A 21,338-nucleotide genomic window follows, 5' to 3' on the forward strand; every position below is an offset into this window, starting at 1 on the left:
TAAAAAGACCCTGGTAGAGGAGAAGGTTGGAACATCACAGCATCAAACAATGGGAGCTGCTCAATGATCACAGAGGCAGAAAGCTCAGACAAGCCCATGACCATTAGCAATGAGAAGCTTCCATGAGGGTTTTCTGCTTGATTAAAGTACTTGGAATGAAATGTGATAAAAGATGCAAGGTGTATGTTAGAGTGGAAGTGTGAGCTACTGAAGGGCTAATCTTTAGATGAGAACTTGGTTGCACTTTCATAGCCATGGGAGAGCATGCCATTGATTAATATGCAAGTCACTTCTCTTCACTGTCTTTACCTAAACATGCTTAGAGATGGACAAAAGATGTTCATTTGACATACTGGAATATGAAGCAAAGATTTTTTGCCAGATCACGAACTGTCAAAGGCTAGCTGGTGCCTTAAGGGCTTCAACCTCCCAATCATTTTTAGCAGTATACTAAAATAACTGGGGTGGGGCTAAGATTGGCATTTTGGTAAACGGTGCTCTGTTACCCCCTCAGTCAAATTCTGCCGATGACAGAGACAGCTTCTGGCCACATCAGAAATTGTGTTAGTGTTATTAAAATGTTTTACATGTGTATATTTTGTATCCTTGAGAAGACTACAAACCAGGATTGTGTATTATATGCATACCTACAATGATAAGGTAATTGGATAGTTAGTGATCTTGGGAAATGGAAATACTTCCATGGTAGTGTCTCAGGATGCTCTTTAATCCCAGGAGAACTTATTATGATTGAGGATACTTCATCCAAGAGCCAGACTCTCTGGGAAACACCTGCAGAATTTCTCTTTCCACGAGTAAATGCCAGAAGTAATAAAATATATCTAATAAAAATATTGCCAAGGTGGGTACTAAATGATTACATTACTTCCCAGTGAAAACATGCTTTCCTTGAGAGAAATCTGTTAATTATAAATCATCTGCAACAAAATCACACTTGTGGTTTAAATATCCATGGTACACTGAACTGCAAAAAATAGGTAAGCAGATCGGTGCCAAGGTGAAGGGCACATGTGTGTAAACATACAAAACTATGGAACCACTTGCTAAAGACCGAGTCTTTAAGAGTTTTAGATGCTCCTCCAAGGTAAAGAAAACAAATAAGGAGATAAAGAGAAAGATAGAGAAGAATAGGAGACTCCTAAGCATTCCTTAAGAAATCTTCCAGGGGCAGTTAGGTGGCACAGTGGATAAAGCACCAGCCCTGGATTCAGGAGGAGCTGAGTTCAATTCTGGCCTCAGACACTTGACACTTACTAGGCTGTGTGATTCTGGGCAAGTCACTTAATAACCCTCATTGCCAACTTGTAGGATGGCATCAGCCAATGGACCCCCCAGCCTTTTATTTGTCAGTCTTCTCATTTGGTGACTATTCAACATTTTCTCATGTGACATCCCTTGTAGCTGTGATAAAATGGCCACTTACCACTGTATGTAGTTACAGTGATCGACACTCTATGCCTTACTTTTCTTTTAATGAAGAAATTTGATTTTTTTTTCATATTCTATGTTGAAGTCACTTTTCAACTAGGAAGTTTTCTATTGCACAATACTGTGCACACAAGGGACATCCAGCTCAATTTTTCTAGCATCTAAATGCCAATGAAGATGTGGAAATTTACAGGGTACCTTATGCAAAATAACCTTCCTGGATACGAGATATACACATGTACATACACACAAACTTGTAGCAATTTCTTGGTTGCCCAAGTTTGGCTTTTGAAATTGTAATTATTTTACATGACAGCTAGAACAGAATTTGGACTCATAAGTAGGCATTCCTTCCTAAAATGAAAATATTAACATTAACCAATTTCTCCACTGCTACTACTAACATTAATGGTGATGGGGCTCAAATTGCTCTAATTTTGAATCTTCATCATGAGCACCATATTCCACTTCATTTCATTCCTCATACGTAGCTCACCCCACTGCCTTTTGGTTCATTTATAAACGTTATCATTAGATTTCAGAACTCACTGATCTTTATGCAGACTGAAAAAGAAAATGCCCTGTATGTCCACTATACCAGTTTGGAAGGAAGAATAATAGAATCTGTGATGTGTGGGAAGAGCAACTTCCAAAGACACTACTACAGACACAGACAGACACACAGACACACACACACAGTACTTACAAAGAAATCAGGCCATCAACCAGCCAGTACTAAGCAAATATCAAAGACACATATGAAGCCAGTATTAAAAAGACAAAAAACAAACAAACAAACAAAAACCCCCCAAAACTAGAATAAAGGTCCATAGATTGTAGGATTGTAGATTTATGGTTGAAAGGGGGCTCAGAAAAAAAGGAAAGAATGAAGAAGAGTAAACTTTTAGAATTATCCAAATAAGCAATGTGAATATTCTAGAATTAGCCCCACTAGACCGTCTTGAGATAATCCATTTAGTCAGTGAAAAACACTAATCCTTCATTGATCCAGGAAAAAAGCTAAAAGATCAAACTTTTTCTTGAAGAAGGCAGCAAATTCCATGCTATTTAGGACATATTTTTAATTTGTCACACAATGATTACCCACAAGTCAATCAGGGGTTATCTATGTGATCATGGGCAAGTCATTTCTCTTTTATTTCCTCATCTATAAAGGGTGGGCCTAAAGTCATGAATGAGTCTGATGTTTTAATAACATTTTGAAAATTAATTTTAAAAATTATGTCATTTATGAGATTTGATTTTTCACACATAATATAAATTCATCTTCTATATATACTGTATATGATGCTACAGTATTGTAAATTAAAAACAAAAAATAAAGGAGTTCTTAAATATTCCTGACTTTTGGCCCACTGTGTAGAATAGACCTCTATTTCCTCTTATGTAAAAAGAGGAAGCTAAGCCAGGCATGGCAGCAGACTCCTGGAATCCCTTGCTATTGGGAAGTCTGAGACTGGTGGGTCACATAAGTACCACAGACCCAAGCTACCGGGGGCCTAAGAGCTGACTGAGCATCTGCATCAAACCCAATACCATTATTCTGGGGAGCCCATAGGAGTAGGGGAATTCAGACTTATTCCAGAGAGGCAAAGCAATACAGCTCAAAAATGTAGCAGGTCAAAGCTTATGTGCTGTGTGGAATCAGCTATGGGACTGGACCTCTGAGCAGTCACTATTTCCAGACAGGGCAAGATGGAATCACTATTGAAAAAGCAATATAGAGAGCATAAATGCTTACAAGTAAATATGGGCAGCTTAATATGGTTAAAGGATGGGATCATTTAAAAGACTCTGATAACTATTCATTCAAAAGCATGCTAACCAGATCTTGACATTTTCAAATTATCCATGCTTCGAACTCTCTCCCTTTTCATCTCTGCCTCCCAACTTCCCTAGCTTCCTTCAAACCCCAGCTACAATTTCACCTTTTACAAGAAGCCTTTCCTGATCTCCCTTAATGCTGGTGACATACCTCTGTTGATTATCTCCCATTTCTCCTGAATAGAGCTGTCTGCACACTTTTGTTTGCTTGTCTTCCTCATTAGATTGTGAGCTCCTTGAGGGCAGGAACTGTCTTTTGCCTTGATTCCTATCCCTGGTATTTAGCACATTGCCTAACACAGACTAGGCATTTAATAAAAGCTTAATAAGGGATCAACTAGCATGGCTTTATCATCTGTTGAGTAGCCTTGGGTCAATGACCTAAACACCTCTCACTCTTTACTTCCTGTGCCACCATTAAGTTGTAACTTCTAAAGAAAGCAGACAACACTAGTTCTTTACCCAAGGTCTTCAGAAGAAGAAATATAAAGGAAAACAGCCAACGAGTAAGAAATGAGAACTATAGTGAATATAGAGAGGCGTGAAAATACTTCTATACACTAATGGAAAGTAAAACAAGCAGAGCCAGGAAGAGAACATACACAATGACTACAATAATAAAATTGTGTATAATAAAATATACCATGACTGCAATAATAAAACTATGAAGAATAAAAGCAAAATGATCTAAAGTGAATGCTGTGAAATTACAGTGACCAAATTCTCCCCAAAGAAAAGATGGGAGAGGGCACCTCCCTACCCCTAATTATATACACACTTCTTTGCAAGAAGGAAGGTGCTATGGCTATGAAAATCTTTAGATAGTATCAAGCTTTTAATTTTTTTTAGGTTTGTTGAATTGTTTCCCTGCCCCATTTCTATTCTTTATTATAAGCAATAATCTCTTAGAGGTAGGGGTATACAGTGGAAAATGTAGGTAATATAAAGATAAAAGCAATCAATAAAATTTATTTTTTAAAAATTGCCAGATAATCCTTTTGTCAAGACAGTAAACATTACAAATACTCACTAGAAATCTCCTAGATCTTTTTTGGGGGGGTAGTGGGGGGGAAGGGTTGGGGGATATTTAAGGAAACAAACACACAAACAACATTTTCTCTGAGAGCCTGGAAAGGCTCAGTCTACCTTTTGTTATATATATAAAGGGTTTGCCTTCTGAAATCACCTAATGATGGGGGACTTCAGCAGCCAGTGAAATCAACAAGAGTCAATAGTGTAATAGAGCAACACAAACCCAAGTGATTTCACACAGCATTAGAGCAGCATAATATCTAGAATTAGAAAAGTGTCCCTCTGCCCTGTACAGCTCTTAGACCATCAGGTGTACACTGTGCTGTTCTTGGTGCCACATTGTAGAAAGGATACTGATAAACCAGAGAGCTGGAAGGTGACTAGAATGGCAAGGGGCCTTTAAGATCAAGCTATATGAATATGTGTTGAAGAAACTGTGGTTATTTCATCTTAGGAGCTGAAACCATTGAAATAGGGGAATATACTCATTACTGGTATATATATTTGAGGGGCCATCAGGTATAAGAGGGATTATACTTATTCTTCTTGGCTCCAAAGGGAGCAATGAGGAGAAACCACAGTGAGGCAAAATTAGGCTTGATATAAGGAAATGTTTCTTAACAATTAGAACTATATAACAATGTAACAGGCTGCCTCTCAATGGAGGTTTTCAAGAAGCTAAATGGCCACTTGCTGGGTATGCTGTAAAGCGGGGTTTTTGTTCAGGCATTGGTTGGACTAGAAGGCCTCTGAGGTCCCTTGTAACTCTGGAAGAATGTGATTTAGGGACCACCTCTTACAGTTGCCTTGTAAGTGACTAAGTCCTTGGGGAGAGCAGATTTTGCCTCTGAAATTCCCCTGGGTTTTAACCTACTGTCAGATCCAGCACCATGACATATCCCAGTTTGGCAACAAAAGGCACTGACTATTCTGTCTGAGTTTCAACCCCAAAAGAGATATTAGCCAAAATAATCTCTGTTAATGTTTGCGGAGGGAGGGATGACACTTTCAGCCAATGCTTTTGCTCATGAAGGTCCTTCTCTCTCCTGCATTGCTCTACTTACTTCTACATCTGCCTAAGCAAATCCTTTCTATCCTTTAAGACTCAGCTCAAAACCCACCTCTTACAGGAAGCATTCCCTGATAACTTCAGGTGAAGGGAAGAAGCAAGGAAACAAGCATTTATTAAGTGCTTACTGTGTGCCAAGCACGGTATTAAGCACTCATTAACTCATCATGCTATCATGATCCCCATATTACAGTTTAGGAAACTGAGGCAGACCAGTTAACTGACTTGCTCAGGGTCACACATCTAGTAAGTGTCTGAGGATGGATTTGAACTTAGGTCTTTCTGATTCCTGCCTCAGCACTCTAGCTACTGCACTACCTAGCTGTGTGACCTCTCCTGAATTTATAACAAACTTACTACCCATATCATTTGCTAGATACTTAAGACATACTCTCTTGTAATGTATCCTTTCAAAGTATCCTTAAAATGTAACTATGTGTATAATGTTCAGACTAGAATCTAATCTCAACAAGATTCTAATTTCCTTGAAGACAAGCACCAATTATTCTTTGGATCCCCTTAGCACCACGCATGATTTCTTGAATACAAGAGGCATTTAATAAATGCTTACTGACTGACACATGGATCTGCTTAGCTTAAAAATTTGAACCTTGAAATGAGTTTTCCTTGTTCATCATTAGGCCTCTTCAAGGCTGTCAAACTGTGAGTTCAAGTCCTAAACGGTTTGAATCATCAACATGAGCAAAAAATGAGGCTAGAGCTGATTCACAGAAGCCAACAATTCAGATTCAGAATTTCAGTAATCCAGGAAATAAAGAAGTATAATGGGCTTTGATGTATCACAGACATTTAAAAAAACCTGTACACATTCAAACCAATGACTCAGCTAATAAATGGGAAGTTGCTCTTGATCTGAGATGACAGGATGGTAAGAATTTTTAGGGAAAACAAAAAGGTTTTACCTATGTTATTATCAATCCTGAAAGAACCTTAAGTTTCTGGACTCCAAGCTTAGGACCCTAATATTTTTGAACATATACTTTGATGGGCATAGTCGCATCTAGAAAATGTTAGCAAACTAGACCATCTTTATATTGATCCTGTTCCCCAAGGCCAAGAAATAGGTCTTGACCTATCAGAGTAGTCACTATGAAATGGAATAGCTAAAAGCTCATAATGGAAGAAAGTAGGAACATTTGCTATCTTTAGTTGGTGACAGATGCCAAAAAGTTGTCCAAGATAAGCTGGGATCCTCTCCCTGAAACTGAGAAAATGCTCTCTTTAAGAGACTTGGAAATTGATGGGCAGTTTTTCCCCTACAAATAAAACCAGTGTCACTGGTTTTGCCCCCTCCCCAACTCTCCTTCCCTTGCCACCCCCCTCATCACCCCTAGAAAATATTAGACTGTGGATTGTTTTGAGGTGGTTGTACACATTAGTAGGCATCCCTCGTGAAATAACTAGACAGATGAAAGCACAATATTTTTTGAATGTTTTTAATTCCTAACATTTTAATGTTGAGATGAATATTGTAATCTCTACTCAAAAATGCCCACTACAGATCCTTCCATCATTAGGAGTAGATGGCCCATATTTATTTCAAAATATTCTAAGATAAGTCTGATTTTGTAAGCTCTCCTGAATAAAACACTGATTCATCCCAAATCATTTATTGAGAACTTACTGTATGCACGGTAGTTTTCAATAATAGGTACATTTCTATTTGCTTAACTCAGAGCTCTCTGTAAATAGACCACAGATAGAGTCACTTCTTGAATAAGAAATGTGGAGATTTAGAGCAACAGATGTCCTACATTGTTAAAAGAAAGAAAGGCCATGCAAATTCATCTTGTTTTTTGTCCCCTCTAGTAATCTACTCTAAAAGATTACTGCCACAGACAAAACTCTCTCAGTGGTATAATACTTGGATATTTAAATAGCCCAAACTCAAGTGAATAGGAGATCTTACTAAAAATAATATATTTCTGTAATAGAAAAGGGATACAAAGGAGAACTTAAAAAACTTAGATCAGTCACATGATTCCTCATTGCTATTTGTCCTTGATAGTTTTGCTTTGTTTTGTTATATTTCCTCATAGGGAGTTAAGGGTATACACCCTCTTAAGTAGTTATCAGTCAAAAGTGGTTTTAGATTTTAGATTGGAGGGCTATAGATACAGACATATCACAATAGTCTGCTTAAATGCTTACCAAATGCCTCTCTGAAAAACATACATAACATTTTAAGGTTTCACCTGCATTAATAAGACTTTCTCCATTTTCTCTTTATTAAATCTAGGGAGTCTGCAAAACAATAAATCAAACCCTGATTTGTGGTGTTTGCTGATTTCTGGGGTGTGAAAACTCCCAAGTGAAAATTTAACAATCAGCTCTAGGATTCAAGCTGGCTCCCCTGCAGGTATATATACTTTTTGTCTATATAAACACATGTATATAGCTACACACACATTTCCAGTCCTTCTATGAAAAGTAGCAATTACAGGAAATGTTAGGCATAAGGTGTTTCAGTTTATTTGGATTATGGATGATAATCATGATGGCTGGCTTTTGCCCTAGATTACTTCTATAGAAACACCTGACTGTCATTGGGCCAATACCACCTTTAAAAAGAAAAGAGGTCAAACATCAAAGTCAAAGGTTCTGGCCTATGTTCCCAACCCCACCTGCATATTGGAAGGGGCAAAGTGAAAGGAAGACCTAGGACTGGAGCAAAGGTTCATGCCATTATCCAGTGGCAGCCAGGGCTGGAGGGAAAAGCCACCCTTGTTTATGGCTCTATGACCAGTCAATCCTGAGGAAGGCTGCTGGACAGCCCCATGGCACACAGATGGATCGGGCCTATCTGGCAGAGCCGGGGGGCGGGGGGAGGGGGAGGGCATGGTGAGGGAGAATCTTTGAGAGGGAAGGCTAGATTTGAGATCATCTAGTCTAACCTGCTTATTTTACAAAGGAAAAAAATAAAGTAGAATGCCTAGCCCAAAGTCATTTAAGTAGGCATAGGCAGACCTGAGTCTAGAGTCTCAGCTGAATGAAGGATCTAAAAAAAGGGAAGATGGGAAAAAGCAGAGACACAGAGGTGATCTGGGCAGGGATTAAGGCATTCTAAAACATTAATGCTTTACATAAAATGTAAGTTTATCTCCCTTTTCCAGACCAAGTCCTAAAATCTGTAAGCTCCCCAAATCAACTAGACCATTAATGTTTGATATCTCAATATCACTTTTATTTATTTTTAATTTTTATTCATTCATTCATTCATTCATTCATTCATTCATTCATTCATTCATTCATTCATTCATTCATTCATTCATTTTGCAGGCAATGAGGGTTAAGTGATTTGCCCAGGGTCACACAGCTATTAAGTGTCAAGTTTCTGAGGTCGGTTTTGAACTCAGTTCCTCCTGACTCCAGGGCTGGTGCTTTATCCACTGCGCCACCTAGCTGCCCCCTCAATATCACTTTTAAAAAGAAAAGAATAAACACCTAATTTTTCTTTATTTTCAGCCAAAATGATAATCCATCATCTTCTCCTCCTTTTTTTAATTGGGGGGGAAGCATAATGATGGAATTGTGAGAAGACTGACCTTTTCTCCTTTACATCTGTCTAAAGAAATGAAAATAAAATAGTACTCAATTAGTTTTCTGAAACATTGGAGAACATATGCTCTAGGATGAATAGTGAAAGAGGACTTGATCCACTGAGAAATAACCAGGAAAAGAATCAAGGGGAGGTGTTTTGCATTTGAAATGGACAATTTTTTCCAATTGTGCCTTTAAAAATGGACCAGAATGTCACTGCTTGCACTCTGAGATGGACTTCAGAGTACTGGCTTGAGTAGCTGAGCAATGAATGGACTGGACCCTGCTCCCTAGGGGAATTTCCTCCCTCCAAAAAGCAGAGGGTGTTTAGCTGTGCTGTTTGCAAGCTATGTGCTTATTTAGAGCTGATAAATTTTCTGTACTGGAAATAAACTAATTTGAAAAAGTCATACCTTATACTCTCATTGTCTCTCAGCCCAATCTGAAGATTTGAGTGTAACACAGAGACAGACAGTGCAAAGAAGCCCAGTTGGCAATAAATTTGTGGCTCTCAACACTTAAAAGCTGAGAGTCATCAAAGATTAGTGGAGAAATCACGACTATTTTCCTTAAGAGGCTGCAGTAGTAACAGGCTTCAAGAAAAAAAAAATCCCCTTAAATGCAAGTGATAAGTGGGGACTGTGTGAAGGCTGACAGACCCGATTATAGTTATCATAGTGAAAGGCCCATGGTAAACTCCCTCCTGAAAGGCAGTGACAGTTTCTGGGAGGGAACATATTGGTGAATTATTACAGCCACCAGGATATGTGGGACTCAGGTTCATCTGGAACCTAAAGAGAGAAAAAAAATCCACTGGCCAACATTTTGGTGGTAAGGACAGAGAGGGATAAGGGGGGGGGAGTGGGAGGTAGCCAAGATGAAGCATGGGGTTGGGGTGAGGGGTGTTATTTGGAGAGATATCCAAAAGGACAATGTTGATTTGAGATACATCTGGGTCTTTCTGATGTGAGAATCACACTATAGAAGCATCTGATCTGGGCATTCCATTCTCAACACAATATTCCCAGGGCTTTTTTAGTCTCTGTAACATAAGCCTGGAGGGGAAATTTATTGTCTTGTAGCAATGACATAATGGCATAAGAAAAGCACAACTGAGTTACACCAGTGACCAAGCTAGGCCAGAACACAGTGATCATCTCCCAAATCCCCTTTATAGCCTCAAAATAGCCTTAACCTCCCTAATTTCCTTTTCATGACCTCAAAGTGGTTGGGGAATACCCTAAACAGTCCTAACTTCCCTTAATGACTTGACTCAGATCTATCATCCCAAATTCATTCAATGATCACAAATTATTCTCTCTCTCTCTGCATTCTCTCTCTGTTTCTTTCACTCTGTCTGTCTTTCTCTGTCTCTCTTTCTCCTACCTCATTCTATTATATACCACTTCAAAACTTTCAAAACATCAGTGAAAGAATTATTATCTCTTGTTAACAAACCATTCTTCATCTTACACCTCCATCCTCTCATTCTCCATCTTCTTGAAGTCTAAGAAACACGACTCCCTCCATTATACCCTGCATCTCTGGCCATTCTCTTCAGCACAGGATGTACCTTCCTCCCATGGCCCAAAATACACTTGGCTAGAAGAAAAAGACTTTTTCTTTAAAATAAAATATTCACTGCCATTTCCATGCCCTCCTCCTATCAAAGGAACTAAATAACCTCTTCCTCTTGTGTGGTTTATTTCCTCCAGATATACCTCCTTCTCCATATCATAGCAGTTATTGACTATTGGCTCCCAGGTCATTCTCCTTCCTTTCTCAAGGTGCTTAATACCTGGTTCACAGTATTCCTTCCCACTCCAATTCCTTCCCTTCTAACTGAGGGCTTCAAATTACATACTGATGCCCCTTTCAAATGCTTTTTCTTTCTAGTTTCATGAACCTCTTCAACTCCTGTGATCTGTCCCTTCACTCTGCCCTCACACAAACACAAATATGCTTTTATCCTTAAACCCTTTATCACAAGGGCTCCAACTCCACAACCCAAAAGTGTGAAATTTCTTTATATGACGTAGAGTCCTGTCCTTTCACCTCTCTTTGTGCTTCACCCCTCTGAAACCTACTCTCCATCCTTACCTTAGTCAATCTGCCCCTTCCTGCTTTCCCAGGAAGTCAATCTCTTTTAATGCATACAGAATCCCAATTTACACTGTCCTCCACCCTTGCCTCTCCCCCCCACCCTTTGTCCTTTCACTACTCAGTCCTTCTCCTAATCCAGGATTTCTACTATCAGCCTGCTCTGCTTCTGCTCTTGGGCTACAGAACATTACTAGAGGAAGTCATACAACTATGGAATCCACAGTCACTTGGAGTTGCTACAAATTTATGTAATCCCTCTCAGTAAGACCTTGTTTCATATTTAACTAGAAAAAAAATCAAAGTCACACATCTTGAACTTTCTCTTCTTGATTTCATCTTTCAAATCACTTCAACATTAATCCTATGTCCAGTCTTCATTTCTCCAGTCCTGCAACTCTACCTGTCTACTGGGTATTTTCATCTGAAATTCCCATAGGAACCTCAAATTCACTATATCCAAAACAAATTCAATGATCTTTTCCCCTAAAGTTCCCCTCCATGTGACTCCCCATCCATTCTTTTTTCTACTCAGGGCAACAACATTCCAGTCATTTAAGTCATCCTCAACTCTTCACTCTCAGTTACACTCTATATCCAATCACGTGCCAAGTATTGTCGATCTACCTCTAACTCTCACAGATATTCCTTTTTCTCCATTCAAAGGGGGTCTTCATCAACGCTATCCTGTATTATTTCAAAAGTTCCCTAATTGGTTTCTTCTCCCTCTAGTCTCTCCCCTCCCTAATTCACCCTCCATGAAGCTTCAAAAGTGACAGACCTAAAGCACATGTCTGATTACATCAGTCCTCTGATCTAGAAGTATTAATGGCTCCCTACTGCCCCAAGGATTAAATAAACATTCTTCTGTTTTGCTTTTAAAACTTTAATATTCTGGCTCTAGACTATCTTCCCAGGTGAATTAAAGATTAACCCCAGATCCCCATAAATACACATATTCTTTCTACCAGGCAAACTGGGCCATTTGGTGTTCCCTGGGCATGGCATTCTCTCTCCTGTCTCTGTGTCTTGGCACAGGCGTGTCCCCATGCCTGATATTTTCTCTCTATTCACTGCTACCTCTTGTATCATTAGCTCCCTTCAAGTCTTAGCTCAAGGCTTTTCCCAATCTCTCCAGTTGTTACTGCCCTATCCCATTACCTTGAAAAATAAATTGTGTCCTATACTTAATTATTGGCAAATATATTATAAACCTACCCTCAACAGAACCCTTGAGGGTAGAAACTGTCTCACTTTTATATATGTATACTCAGAACCTATCCAGAGGAAGAACTGATAAATAGAAGTATTATGTGTGTGTATGTATAAATGTATATGAATATATATATATATATATATAAATGATTTTACACACACACACACACACACACACACACACATATACACACACTTGTGGCTAATGGTAGCCATCTCCAGGGTGGGGCAGGTGGGAAGGAAGAAAGAAAAGGGAAAAAAAGAAAGTTACATAATTACTTTAATATTTATTTAAAAGGACCAGCAAGTTATACATAACAGATTTGCAGTTTCACGTGCAATCATCCCCCCCCATTTTCCTATTTTAAGGAAATGCTTGTCTTATTTCTTATGTTCAGAATAAAATAACTTAAAAAGAAAAGAAGAACCTAGCATATAACTGTCCTTAACAAATGACTAAAAATTGATTGAGCTTTTCTAGTAATGGATGATTATGCCTACTTTGCTTCAATTCTCTAGAATATTTTATGCATTGAAATTAATTTAAATAAATAGGTCCTGAGCAATTTTAATTGGTTTTATTGGTAGACAATATTAATATTTCAATAAAACATTTTGAAAAGACTTTATCCAAAGGGAAGGATAAGGTGGAGGAGTATAAGTATGATATCTACTCCTCAAAGAGGCACATGAATCAAATCTCATCAAAAAGATCATAGGAAAATTTGAGGGCTACATTGGGGCCAAAAGTTAGCCCAATATCCACATTTTTGGCAGTATTTGACAAAATGAACAGTAGAATAATATAGAACAGATGGAAGTCATGGATGTTTTTGGACATCAAAACACTTGGTAATGAAGTGGTTTTCATCTTAGACCTTAATGCATGACAAATTACTTAACTTTTCTTGGTCTCAGTTTCCCTGTCTATAAAATAAGCTTACCAACCTAACAGCAGTGTTTGAAGAGGTGCATGAGATAATTTAAGTGCAGGTGCATGAATAAGGTAATAACTGTTCCATGGTATATGATTTGATATAAAAGTATTATAATTTGTTAACCTACTTGCAGTTGCCATGAGATTTGACATGTTTCTTCAAGTAAGAGGAAGCAAGCACTTTGTGTGTGGTAGAGGCAGATATTAGTGTCTGATATTTACTGAGTTTAGGTGAAGAATGAATTAAAAAGGGAATAATCACTCACTCTTTAAAAATTATGTAAGAATGCAGGATTTCATGTGTTCACATATGCTAGTCTGTGTATGAACTTATAGACTATGTATGTATATATGTATGTGTCTCCTTACATGTATAGATCTCTACATGAGGCCATTTGTACAATCCCCTTTACAAGAAAGGGGAAAGAAAGATAGTTTTACATTTTTACCTGTACAAAAGGAAGTTCACATAGAATATTTGCTCACCCCTTCCTCTTCTCTCAGTTTGCCCAAGGCATCCTTTCATACAGCCGCCTGGCCAGAGATAATAGGTGGCCCATTTCCCTAACTAGAATCAGCAGCAAATCAACCATCTGCCACTGCAGGGGTCTGAGATTAACCCAGCCACTGGACCATGACTGCAAGGCATTTGCACATTTAGATTACAGAAATTTTAGTCTACCATTGAAAAGGGAGGGGGCAGGGGGGAAAAAGGAAGGAAAGGCCCCTAGGCTCTTTTGGGTTAACCCTTCACAGAGCTTGGTCAACACTGATAGTCCCACACACCCAGTTTTCCTCATTACATATTGTTAAGAGGGAGAGTGAAAAGACTGTTCTGTTAATGATCAAACAGGGAGAGTGAAAGACACATATACGTATACACATGCACACCATGGATGGCCATCTAATGGTTAGTGTCTTGGGTCAATGGACAGGATTTAGATTAGAGTTTCTGCTTCCAATTCCATACTGGGGATATAGTCAAATTGTCTGATGTTCTCTTTTTCCAAAACACACAACAAAGTCAAAGGAACTTACCTGTGGCTGAAATCCTTTAAGGTCACTGGCTGTGAGGTCATTGGCTGCAAGAAGCTGTAGAAGGACAAAAGAATTCCATTTAAGTGATATAGTAAAAATTTTGTGCATATCCTCTTCAAAACATCTGATCCTCACATCATTATCATAATACTGTAGGATTGAAGGCAAAGGGCTGAAAGACCAAAGAACATGTTCCCTTAAGCCATATTCTATGACCCTAAAATCTATTGAAGGAGTGAGACAACACCTGGAAGGGACAATAGAATTTACTGAGACCTCATTTGACAGAGAAGAAAACTGAGTCCCAGAGAGGTTTCATTGACTCTCCCACAGTCATAAAATAATTAGGGACAGAGCGAGAATTTGAATTCAGTTCCTCTGAGCCAAAAATGTAGTTATTTCCAGGAGACTATAGTAGCTACATTAATCACATCACCTTTAGTCATGCCACCCTCCCTATGTCCTCTTTTCTCTGGACCTATCTCAATCCTACTCATTCTACAGAGCCTAGTTCAAGTAACTGCCCTCTCTCCAAGAAGCTTTTCCCTACCACCCCAGGCCTAGTGATCTTTCTTTCCTTTGAATTTTAATATTATACATTATTTGTACTATTCATTTCATACTTATCAAAGAATAATGACAGCATTAATAAAGCATTTTAAAGTTTGCAAAGTGCATTACAAATATTATCTCATCGTTCCCTCACACCAATTCCAGGAGGTTGGTGTTATTATTATCACATTTTAGAAATTAGGAAACTGAAGCAGAGGAAAAGTGATTTGCTCAGGGTCACACAGCTGGTAAATATATGAGGTCAGATTGGAACTCAGGATGTCCTGATTCTAAGTCCTACAGTCTACTCACTGCACCACTTAAACTGCCTTCTATAATCTTTTGCTGTCACAGAGTCTTGTTGAAAGAAATCTCATGCCTCTCTAAAGCAGAATGTAAATCCCTGAAGATTTACAGTCAGTCATCTAAATAAAGAGATGGATGCATGGATGGATGGATGGATGGATGGATGGATGGATGGATGGATAGATGGATGGAAGGAAGGGTTAATATATATATATATATATATATATATATATATATATATATATGTGTGTGTGTGTGTGTGTGTGTGTGTGTGTGTGTACTATGTTGCAGACACTGCTAAGTGCTTTACAAACATCATTTCATAGGAAGAGAAAGAGAGAGAGATATGTCTTTGCACACCTCATAATAATATGTACATAGTAGGCAGTGCATTAGCTAATTGGATGATCTATTGATTTGTTGATAAAATACCTGCAGTGTGTGGCTTAAAAAGAAAGAAAGAAAGAAAGAGAGAAAGAAAACAACTAGGGGCAAAAAAGTGCAGATGCTTATTTTGATTCCAAGAGTGTGACTGTTAGCTTTGTTAAGCCTGGAGAGAATGTGTGAAAAATAGGAAAGATTTCATGTTTGCTGTAACAATATTTTGTTTGGTTCAAGAAGGAAAGGGATTCATGCTGGGCATCAGTGCCTACAGCCATTTCAAAAGCTCAACTGGGCTTTGCAGCTTCCTCAAAAGAAGACATTGACGATGAGGCTTAAATGGTGTTAAAACTGGGAAAGAACTTCAAGCAGGACACAAAGGAATGGAAGGGGAAGAAGGGAAAGGGAATAAGCATTTATGTAGTGCCTACGAACTGCCAGGCACTGTGCTGTGTTCTACAAATATTGTCTCATTTTAGAATTTTATAAGGAATGTAAAAGCACCATCTCCCTCTTGGCAATGTTCCTTAGAGTTTAGAATAAAGGTAAGAGGACTGGTTGGGAAAGGAAGGGAGTGAGACAGAGAGAGAGAGGAAGGAAGGAAGGAAGGAAAAGAGAAAGAAAGAGGAAAAAGAAAGAAGAAAAAAAGAAAGAACCAAATGTTTACTGAGCATCTAGCATATACCACCCTCAAGGAGATTATAATCCATCTGGTGTGATAAAAGTTCATGCAAAAAATAATGAGGCAGTATATTAATATTTTGTGGTACTAACAAAATATCACTGAATCCTGGGACCATAGAATCTCTGAACAGGAAAGGACCCTTAGTGTCATCCCTTCTATAATAACCTTGATAGATTATTTTTTTATATCATAGTCATGTGTCTAAATTATTTGACTTAAGAAATCTCTAGCCTACAACACCACCACCACAACAAAAAAAGTACAGTAGGAGGGAAATTGAAGATAGAGAGCTTTAACAAATAAAAGGCAAGGGAAGGAGGGGGTGGTGGTGAATTAGGAGGAGGTGGTACCTGAGTAAGACTTGAAATAAGACAAAGATTATAAGAGTGGAAAATGAAGAGAGAATACATTCCAACTTTGAAGAATGGCTTTCACAAATTCACAGAAGTGAAAAATGGTACATCCAGCTAAGGAAACAGTCTGGAAGGGAAAGAGAGTTTGTATAGAATAAAATAAGGCTTAAAAGGTAGGTGGGAACAATATTGTAGCAGGCCCTAAAATGCAAGGCTAAGGAATCTGTGTTTTATCTTAAAGGCCATATGTGTATCTGTCTGTGTGGAAGAGAGGGTATGGAACATGAGGATGTGTTTGGAGGAGAGGGGAGAATTCTTAAGGTTTTTGAGTGTGTGTGGGATACAATCAAACCATATAATATATTCCTTAGCATCTCCAATAATGATTTGCAGATATCATGCACCCAAGTAGTAAATTGGTTGACATGAATAAAATAAATAAGATTGATGAAATGACTATATCCTCTTTTTATATAAGGAAAGAGAAAGAGTAGGAAAAAGAAAAGAAAAAGAGTGAGCGTATTTCAAGGCCAGGACCATGGTTGCTAACTTTATTAAATTGGTAAAGGGGTTGCAATCCCTACAATATTTCATATTCAGCCTCCTACTTAAGACTGGGACTTACCACTTTACAGAGAAATCTATTCTGTATTTGGACATCTCAATCTGTGACCAATTTCTGTCTCCCTCATCTCTCTTATGTGAAGTCATAACTCTCAACTATCATGGAGTAGCAGAAAAGAGGTCACATAAAGCCCCTCAATTACATGAAGACAAAAGTCATATCCCTAGCAAGACTTCTCTTTCCAGGGCAAATATCCCCAATTTCTTCTACTGTTCATTATAACATAACCTGGATTCCAGACCCTTGTCCATCCTACTTCCCTACTCTGTACACATGTCAATTTACCAGTAACTTCTTCAAAATGTGGTGCTCAAAACCAAAAGCAATATTTCCCAGGCACCTATGTATCATGGTTCTAGAATGGAAAAGGTCCTTGGAAATTTCATTTTAGAATAAAGGAATAGAGGCCCAGCGATATTAAATGACCTATTTAAGGTCTTAATAAGAGTTGAACCCAGCTCCTATGTCTCTACAACATACCATGTCCCTCCAGAGTGGGAATGGAACAGAATACTGTAGCACTGCTATCTCCCTTGTTCTGATGCTGTAATGCTTTGACAGTCTAAGATCCCGCTAGCTTTTTTGACTACTATTTTCCACAACTGACTGTATTGAGCTTACAGTCCACCCAAACTCCTCCATGTTAAAAAAAATAGCCATTTCTTTCCATCCTGTATGTGTACAGTTAACAATTAATTGATATTCATTTATTAAATGCCTACTATGGGCTAGGTTCTATTTTAGGTACTAATGACATAAAAACAAAAGTGAAACAGCCTAGTCCTTGAAGAGCTTTCATTTTAATAGAAATAGATACAGAATATATATATATATATATATATATACATACATACATACATACATACATACACATAACACATACATACACATATATACATACATATATACACACATATCAGGGAAGGACTCTTGAAGGAGGTAGATCTTTTATTTTTTGCTTTTTTTTTTTTTTAAAGTGAGGCAATTGGGGTTAAATGACTTGCCCAGGGTCACACAGCTAGTAAGTGTTAAGTGTCTGATGCCGGATTTGAACTCAGGTCCTCCTGACTCCAGGGCTGGTACTCTATCCACTGCGCCACCTAGCTGCCCCAGGAGGTAGCTCTTAAATGAAGAAAACTAGATATTCCAAGAGGTAGAAATAAAAAAGAATCTGGAGAAGGCATGAGGGAGAGGCTGTGCAAAAACATATTAGGAGGAGATGGAATACCATGAAAAGCAAGTAGACTAGTTTGTCTAGTATGCAAAGAAGAGCACTATATTATCAGCAAGGAATATATTTGGAGCCAAACTATGAAGGGCTTTACCCACGAAACATAGAAGTTTGTATTTTACCCTAAAGGCGATGGGGGTGGAAGTGGGGGTGGGGGGTGATTATGAAAGTTTCTTGAGAAGAAGAGGAAGGACCATGATCAGAATTGTACTTTAGGAATATCTACTTAGCAACTCTGTGGAGTATGGGTTGAAGATGTGAAAGACTAGAAGAAGGAAGAACAATCAGGAGGTTATTTCAGCAGTCCAGCTGAGAGATGATAAGGGCCTGACCCAGGCTGGTTGTGCTATGAATAAAGGGAAAAGGAGAGATCGTGGGATCGTACAAATATAGAATCGACAAGATTTGGTGACTAATTGGACATGAGAGATGAGTTAGTCAAGTGTGAAAAATTAAGGATGATTCCTCAGTTGGGAAGTTAGGTAACTAGAAAAATAGTGGTACCCTGGATTTCAATAGTGGTTAGGAGGAGGGGTAGATTTAGAGGGTAAAGATAATAAATTCTGATTTCAACATGTTGAGTTTGAGATGCCTATGGGCCATCCATTTAGATTTGAGATTCATGTGCACAGGGAATACATAGAAGATGATGAGATCAAAGAAAAGACTATAAAAGGAGAAGCCTAGGGACAGAGTCCTGGAGTTTATCCACATTGGGAATGGGGGAGTAGGGGGAAGTTATGAATGACGAATCTGTAAAAGATATTGTGAACCTCAAAGAGAAGATACTTCCCCTATCTCATGGATTTTATAATCACAGAACATTAGAGCTAAAAGGTATTTAAGAGCTCATCTGATTCTATTCCATCATTTTAAAGATGAGAAAATTGATATTCAGAGAGATCAAATAACTTTTCCATGGTAGTGGGAGATCCTAGTCTTAAACCTAGGTATTTTGACTCCAAATTATATCCTCTTTCCATTACACCACACTTCTTCCTTATCTGGTTGAAGAAACAAAAAGATACATAAAAAAGATTATGAAATAAACTGTGTAGGCAATGATACACAAGATACATTCTAGGAGTGGTCCATAGTGAGAATACCAGTGTTTCAAAGAACCATAATGATGACTATATACAAAGAAATATGATTGGTAAAGTTGACTAGCACCAGATTACCAACAGCCTTGAAAGAACATGGCCTTGATCATGTTGTGAACAACAATATAGGAAGATTAATAGTGTTCTCTATAGAACCCTTGATCAATTATCCCAAAGTCCTTTACAATATTTGAGTAGGCCTACTCTCTAAGTCACATGCTTTCCTACATTCCTATCCATTCCTCTGTTGACAAAAATTTTACTGTTCTCTCTCCCTTCATTAACTTCCCTATGACAGCATCACAGCCAAGTACTCTTTTTTAATATATTCATTTATTTAATCAATATGGCCCATTGAGACCTATTGCTGGACTTTATCAGCATAGCTCTGGATGTTAACTTGAGTTTATGACAGAATTGCAGCTATAAAAGGGGACAGGGGACAGGATTGGGAGAAGCAAGACAGAGGAGAAAAATAGGCCAACTACCATTTTACCATCTGGGAATCAGCTCCAGATTCTTCAGTCATATTCCAGAGCCATAAAGAAATGCTCATTTCTTTGACACTTCAACCAAGAATCCTAGGCTGATTGAGCTCATCAAGGCTGGAGCTCCAGCTTATCCTTCTACCATTTTCCTCATTGAGAATTGCAGCAAGAATTTTCAGTCACTTTAAAAATGTGTTTTCTTATGTCTGAAGCTCTGTGACTGAGGAATAGCCAGATCTATTTGGTTGGGAAGAGATGACATTTTTATCATTTTATTTTTTCCCCTACTAGTTGTATAAGATGGTGGTTATCTTTACCTTCTCTATAGAATCTTCCTAAACTAATCCCAGCCTCATTTATTTCCTCTGAATAAATATGGAACTTTCAGTCAGAAGAACACAGCCTAACACTTGTTTTCTATCTTACATTAGTTTCCTTTGTTTTTCAACTAGACTTGGTGATGGCTCTTTGGGGGCAAGTGGGAGGCCTTATACTTAAGTATTATTCATAGCCTCCTCCATGAAGCTGGAGTTTCTTCGAGGGCAGGGAGGGGGCCTCATGCTTCTGAATGGGAATGAGTTTCAAGGAGAGGGGAAGGGGTAACTTGGCACAGTACTGTGCTGTACACAAAGTAGATGCTCAATAGGAAACTTCTGATTATCAATTCAAGAGAAAGAGGACAATGTTCAGAGGATTCAGAGAAGAGCAAAGAAAAGAGGACTAAAAGAACTAGGGCTACTGAGCCTTTAGAAAAGGAGACAAGATTATGTTTAAAATATTCAAATAGGTAAAAGGCAAGCAAATCACATGTTCAAAACCATTTAGGTCCCATATAAAATCAGGGAAATTAATTGGATAATCTCTGTAATCTCTCTGAAATCAGAAGTGCTAAGCTATTTTAGGGGATCACATCCCTACAGTTCAGTTCTTAGTTGACTTGAGAAAATGTTCCTTCTTTGTCCTTCTCAAAGACACTACAAGGGTTGTAAGTAGAAGGCAATCACTCTCACTCTCACTAACTGATTTGCACACAACTGCCGGATTCTCAGGGAGTCATCCCAAATATAAAGTGTGAGACTTTAGAATTGGTCACAGGCTACTTTAAGGTATCCCTCTGAAATCATGGTAACAGACATCATTAAAGAATATGCAATGACCCTTTTAACCCATCTAGGAAAGAAAGATCAGGGAGAGAACATAAAGGAAACATCATTTTGTTCAGAATTCATCATTTTCCAAATCACCATGTATTCTGCAACTGAGTAAAGGGAAGTTGAGGAAAGCAAAAGAGTAGACCAGCCAACAATCAAGTCAACAAGTATTCATTAAGTACATATTATGTGCCAGGAATACATCAGGCAGAGGATC

At 38.3% G+C, this 21,338-nt stretch overlaps 1 protein-coding gene across 1 annotated transcript in view; it reads right to left on the reverse strand.

The window, feature by feature from the left end:
- SETBP1 (SET binding protein 1) overlaps nucleotides 1-21,338 on the reverse strand; it is a 492,043-nt gene that overhangs the window by 238,644 nt on the left and 232,061 nt on the right. Inside the window, 1 exon segment of the mRNA XM_043979100.1 lies at nucleotides 14,247-14,300. Within this exon segment, the coding sequence (XP_043835035.1) occupies nucleotides 14,247-14,300 (54 nt within the window).

Source organism: Dromiciops gliroides, chromosome 1 (assembly GCF_019393635.1).
Source record: "Dromiciops gliroides isolate mDroGli1 chromosome 1, mDroGli1.pri, whole genome shotgun sequence".
Taxonomy (NCBI): Eukaryota; Metazoa; Chordata; class Mammalia; order Microbiotheria; family Microbiotheriidae; genus Dromiciops; species Dromiciops gliroides.